At 39.3% G+C, this 5,506-nt stretch overlaps 1 protein-coding gene across 1 annotated transcript in view; it reads right to left on the bottom strand.

Annotated features, from left to right (window-relative positions):
* LOC104753464 (DEAD-box ATP-dependent RNA helicase 22-like) overlaps positions 1–2,150 on the bottom strand; it is a 3,556-nt gene extending 1,406 nt beyond the window's left edge. The window contains exons 1-5 of the mRNA XM_019237709.1: positions 1,673–2,150; positions 1,271–1,564; positions 1,070–1,183; positions 528–988; positions 11–314 (exon numbers count right to left, since the gene is read on the bottom strand). Coding sequence (XP_019093254.1) covers positions 11–314; positions 528–988; positions 1,070–1,183; positions 1,271–1,564; positions 1,673–1,993 — 1,494 coding nt within the window. The 5' untranslated portion in view covers positions 1,994–2,150. The remainder of the gene's footprint in view (positions 1–10; positions 315–527; positions 989–1,069; positions 1,184–1,270; positions 1,565–1,672) is intronic.

Here is a 5,506-nt window from a genome sequence, read left to right as displayed (position 1 = left end):
TTCGAAAAGCAACCTGAATAACGTGTGAGACGTTAGGAACATCAACTCCACGGGCAGCGGCATCAGTGCAAACAAAGACACCGCCAGTTTCTCTGAAATCAGCTAGTATATTAGCACGTTCGTCAAGCTTGTGGTTTTTGTGATAACGATAACACTGGATACTAGCTTTCTCCAATATAGCAGCCACTGCTTCAACTGCTTCGACCGTGTTTGCAAACACCATCGTCCTCTCAGTGTTGTTGTTGTTTCTTACAGCCTCTATAAGAGCATCAACCTGTGAGTCTATTGTGACTTCAACCCATTTTTGCTTTAGTCTGCAACATAGGAAGACAATAATAAAATCTTAGTTTGAGTAGCGTACCAAGAAAAGCAGATTGCAAATTTCTTATGAACATCAAAACAATGGCTTCCAACCAACAGCTTATAATCATTGCCTATTATAATACATCTTATGTGACTTAGTCAACCATTGAAAGGGGTGTGTGATGCACAGTTCTACAACGAAGATAAAAGTGAGAACTTTTCACCTTGGACTGTTTCGGTGAAGAAAGTTTCCGCTAACCCAAACAGCATCTTGAAACATATGTTTCAAAATACCTCCAGCAGTCTTCTTCCCATTAACAGGAAGTGTGGCTGCAATGAAGATATACTGCTTGCTACGGCTATAGATCTTTCTCACTCTTCTCCAACCCTTTTTTGTATCTGATCCAGCTTCACCTTCGACACTAAGCATCTGTGCTGTATCATCAAGATACTCTGCTTCCTCTTCCTCTTCCTCTTCCTCAGAAATAGACCCCTCATCGAATTCAGCATCATCCTCATTCTCTAGATCAATTTGGGGTACCACGGCATCAATCTCCATTGGTTTTCCAATATTGGATGTAACCAAACGAGACACTTGTTTCTCATCAAAACGCAGCATATTTATCAAACGGATAATCTGATTCTGGAAGCTTCCACATAGAAGCATATCAGCTTCATCAAAGACCTGCAAGTGATCCAAATATTCAAAAGAAGATCTATAATTCCAAAATTGCTTACAAATACAACTCAAACCAATAAGCCATACCACATATTTGACAGATCGAAGAAACTCCAGACGCCTATTTCTTTTCGGCTCAATATTATTCAGAAGAGCAGCAGGTGTCGAAACAATTATATCAGGCAGTCTATCTGGCCAACCCTGCAGCAAAATACAACTTCCATATTCAGCTATATATATAAACAGTTACCAAGTAACAGAACTCACATCAATTAAGGAAATGGTTACCTGAGACCCGCAAACAGCTTCAACTCTGAGAAGTGGATTACCATCCTCACCAATAAGACCATTAACCATCCGAACCACTTGTTCACACAACATGACATTTGGACACAGAATAAGAGATAGATTCTTAACCGGAAACGGCCTCTCATCTCCATTCGTATTATTCTCGGAATCAAGAGCCGTGGTGTTCGTTAACCGATCAATTATTGGAGCAAGGTATCCATGTGTTTTACCACTACCAGTTTCTGCTGCAACAATGACATCTTTCCCTGAAAATATCGACGGTATACAAACAGCCTAACAGATAAAAACACATTTCAGAACCACAATCCTAAAACTTTAGACAACACAGCAAAATTAACTTAGCATTTCACAATCAGATTTCACTAAATTTGAAAACTTTACCTGAGTGAGAGATGGTCTACCGAACCCAGAATCTTGAAGAGCTACAGAGACTTTATCTGATAACCCAAGAGACTTCCAAGAAACGGTTTGGTCAGCGAAGAACGTATCATTACCCTTTTTCTCTACTTGTGCTTCGGTGGTAGAAGCAAACCCACGAACCCATTTCCCATCAGATCGATTCAGAGAGTTTAAACGGGAAGATACAGATGAACCATAAGCGAGAGCAAACGAGACTTTAAACTTTTGGGATAAGAGCTTCGACGGTGCTGAAGAAGAGACTCCGTATAAATGAAGCACGGAGACAGAGCGTGAGAGAATCATCGGACTTCAAAAATCAAAACTTCATGAGACAAAAAAAAAGCAATCGGATTTATCACGGCGGATAAGATTGGAGAAGAAACCTAATCCAAAAGGGTTTTAGGGTTTAAGCAAATTGAGATTCAGAGAAGAAACCTCTGTTTCAGTCCCTTCACTAGTCATTTAGTCATCATTACAAGTTCTCTAAATAAGGAACGACGACGACGTGTTGTGCAATTAGTTCATGGAGTAATGAAACGACAACGTTTTAAGCTCTGTTTTTTATGTTTGTTTTGACAATACGTTTTTTAGGCTCTGTTTATAAAAAAAGGTTTGATTCGTTTCTTTGTCCCACATCGACAACCTGAGGGATAAGTTTTGTTGTTTATATATGGCTAGAGATCATTGATGGTCACCTGAGTGATGACATATGGCTCGGTGCTGTAGACGATTCGCTACCCGGTTAGGTCTGCCTATCCAGGGTGACTGGAGTCTGACTGACGACGGCTGTCCTTCTGGATTCTGTGCGCTGTTGTCCATTCACTACCCGGTTAGGTCTTCCTCGCACGGTTGTCTGACAGGTTTACTTTTTTGTGTTGTCGATTGTTTTACTTTTGCCATAACCCCATACACATCTCCGCAGTCTCTGAAATTTAGTTTGAAGTGAGGAGAGTTTTTATACTTTTCTAGTTGAAAAAATATGACTGAAAAGTCACACCTCTAGAGATGTTATTTCGAGGAGTGATTTCACAACAAAAAAAAATCAATGGCGATTCACACATGCTTAATATCAATTGATGAAAAACGAACCAGTAGCATTTACATGATGTATGAAGAGATTTCTCCAGTGGCTACAGATCGTTGGAAAGAACAACCAACAACATCTTCTTTTAGGATTTTTCATATCATCAAGAGCTACTAATTAGTAATTTCACATCTTATGCTCTCGATTACATTCTTCAGATTGTCAAATTTTGTCTCGAAAAGCTTTAAAGGCAGGGGAGAAACAGCGAATAAGTCAAGACGTAACCAGCTGTTTTGTTTTGTTTTTTTTTTTTTACAATGCGTTTTTACTTTTTAGGCTCGGTTAAAAAAAGGTTTGATTCGTTTCTTTGTCCCACATCGACAACGTGAGCGATAAGTTTTGTTGTTTATATATTGCTAGAGATCATTGATGGTCACCTGGATGATGACATTAAGCCGTGCGACTGTGTGACCTTCGGGATTCTCTACGCTGTAGACGACGATTCGCCACCCGGTTAGGTATTCCTCTCCGATAGCGTTGTCGGACTGTTGTCTGATGACAGCCGGTGAGTGTGATTGACAGCTGTGTCTCCTTCGGGATTCTCTGCGCTGTAAACTATTCACCACCGGTTAGGTCTTTCTTTGGAGGAATGGTCGCACGGTTGTTTGACAGGTTTTTTTGTTTTTTGTCCCTTAAACAAAAGGTATTACCTTGCAGTAAGCCCAGCAGGTGCCAATTTAGCTAAAGCACGTTCTACTTCCTCACTAACCTGTTCAACACCAATACCATACTAACACCTTAATAATGGAAACTGATTCATACCTAAACCGGTGGACGCGTATACTAAGGTTTTAACAGAGCAAGAAAGAAAAAGTAAACAAAATCTTACAACTCGGCGGAGGATAGGTTCCAAAGACGAGCAAAGCTTCTGCAAACTTTCTACTTTCAGAGCCTCAACAATCACACTGCATCATAAGAATAATAAAAGGAGCACCAAAAGAAGTCTTTTAGAAAACTGCAGAACATGAGAGAAAGACCTAGCAAGATTGTTAAGACCTCTCAGAACATTCATGCGTCTGATTCTCATTAAAGGCATCAGTTTGGTAAAGCATTAATGGTTTTGTAAGGAAGATTTGCTTACTTGAATGGAGAGAGTTATGAGACTCAAGTTTGTAAACTTACACTATGAAGACCTACTTTGAACGTGATGAGCTAATTCATTCAGTGAAGCTAGTTTGGTTGGCACCACTAGTGGTTGGTAAAAGAGCTTTTGGGGTACAATTTACGAGTCTCTTTGTGCAGAGAAGTCTCTAGTAGATCTGCTTGAGGTTTCTTGTTATCCAGAGAAGGTACAAGATCAATGCTTTGGTTCATTCTAATGTTGTATTTTCTGGCTAAGACATATAAGTTAATATTATGAATTGTGTCTCTGAGATTTCCTCACAGATTGGACTAGTACTGACTAGTTAGAGCATTTGCTTGGTTGATGACTCTCGTAATTGAACAACCCGACCATGTCTCTCAAGTGCTGTGAAAGATTCAGGTTTGTGTGTTCTCCTTTTAGGGATTTATTGATATAGTGAATTGGTTTGTCAACAGGAAAGGAGGGAAAAAGCTAATTCTGTTTAAGGCTCTAAGGTTAAAGCCTAACTCCTCTTATCACTCTTTGCCATTAGGAAGCCTAGTAAGATACGGTTTGGTCTCTGTGAAGATTCAGGTGTTTGTTTGTCTTCGCATGAATTTGATGATTCCTTTTCAGCAAAGAAGCAAGGTAATATGTTCTGCGGCTGAATGTTTATTGTTCTCAAGTATTATATTGACTCATCAAGTGGTGGTGGTTAGATTATGAACACAATTCATGTTTTTGAAGTAGCACTACACGGCTTCTTGGTACCAAATTCATGTTTCTGTTGCCAAGGTAATTTCTTTGTATGGTCAAATCAATAAGTGTGTCTTGAATTTTGGTTAGGAAATCAAGAACTGAGTAATAGGAACAATCATAAGTTCTGTTTATGTGTGTTTGTTTAGATTGTGTGTCAAGTATCACGTATACACAAGTTTTTAAAATTTAAATTCTTAGATCCTCATTAGATGTTCTACTATTGGACTGTCAAAATTAATATACATGGTCTAAGTTTCAAACTTTTCAAATTTGCACTTTTCTATTATAAATATATAGTTGGATCACCAAGTAAGAAAACGACGACGTATTGTGCCATTAGTTCGTGAAGCAATGAAATGACAACGTTTTAAGCTCTGTTTTGTTTTTTTTTTGTTTGTTTTTAAATACGTTCTAGGCTCTGTTTAGAAAAGGTTTGGTTCGTTTCTTTATCCCACATCGACAACGTGAGGGATAAGTTTTGTTGGTTATATATCGCTAAAGATCATTGATAGTCACCTGGATGATGACGTATAGTCGTGCGACTTGAGTGTGATTCACGGCTGTGTCTCCTACGGGTTTCTCGGTGCTGTAGTCGATTCGTCACCCGGTTAGGTCTTCCTCTCCGGTGTGACTTTAGTCTGACTGACGACGGCTGTGTCTCCTTCGGGATTCTCTGCGCTGTTGACGTTTCACCATCCGATTAGTCGGTTAGTTTATCCTTTCCGGGGATGGTCGCACGGTTGTCTGACAGGTTAACTTTTTTGTGTTGTCGATTGTTTTACTTTTGTCTAATTCTAGGGTTGGTTAAGACCTCTCAGAACAAAGCCAACCACATTTTCACACTCTCTAAACGCTCCAGCTAATGAGAATTTTTGGTTTGAATATCTAAGCTGCAAGGTTAATTTGTCTG

This window comes from Camelina sativa, chromosome 16 (genome assembly GCF_000633955.1).
Source record: "Camelina sativa cultivar DH55 chromosome 16, Cs, whole genome shotgun sequence".
Taxonomy (NCBI): domain Eukaryota; kingdom Viridiplantae; phylum Streptophyta; class Magnoliopsida; order Brassicales; family Brassicaceae; genus Camelina; species Camelina sativa.
This window is presented reverse-complemented; position numbering and strand designations above follow the sequence as displayed.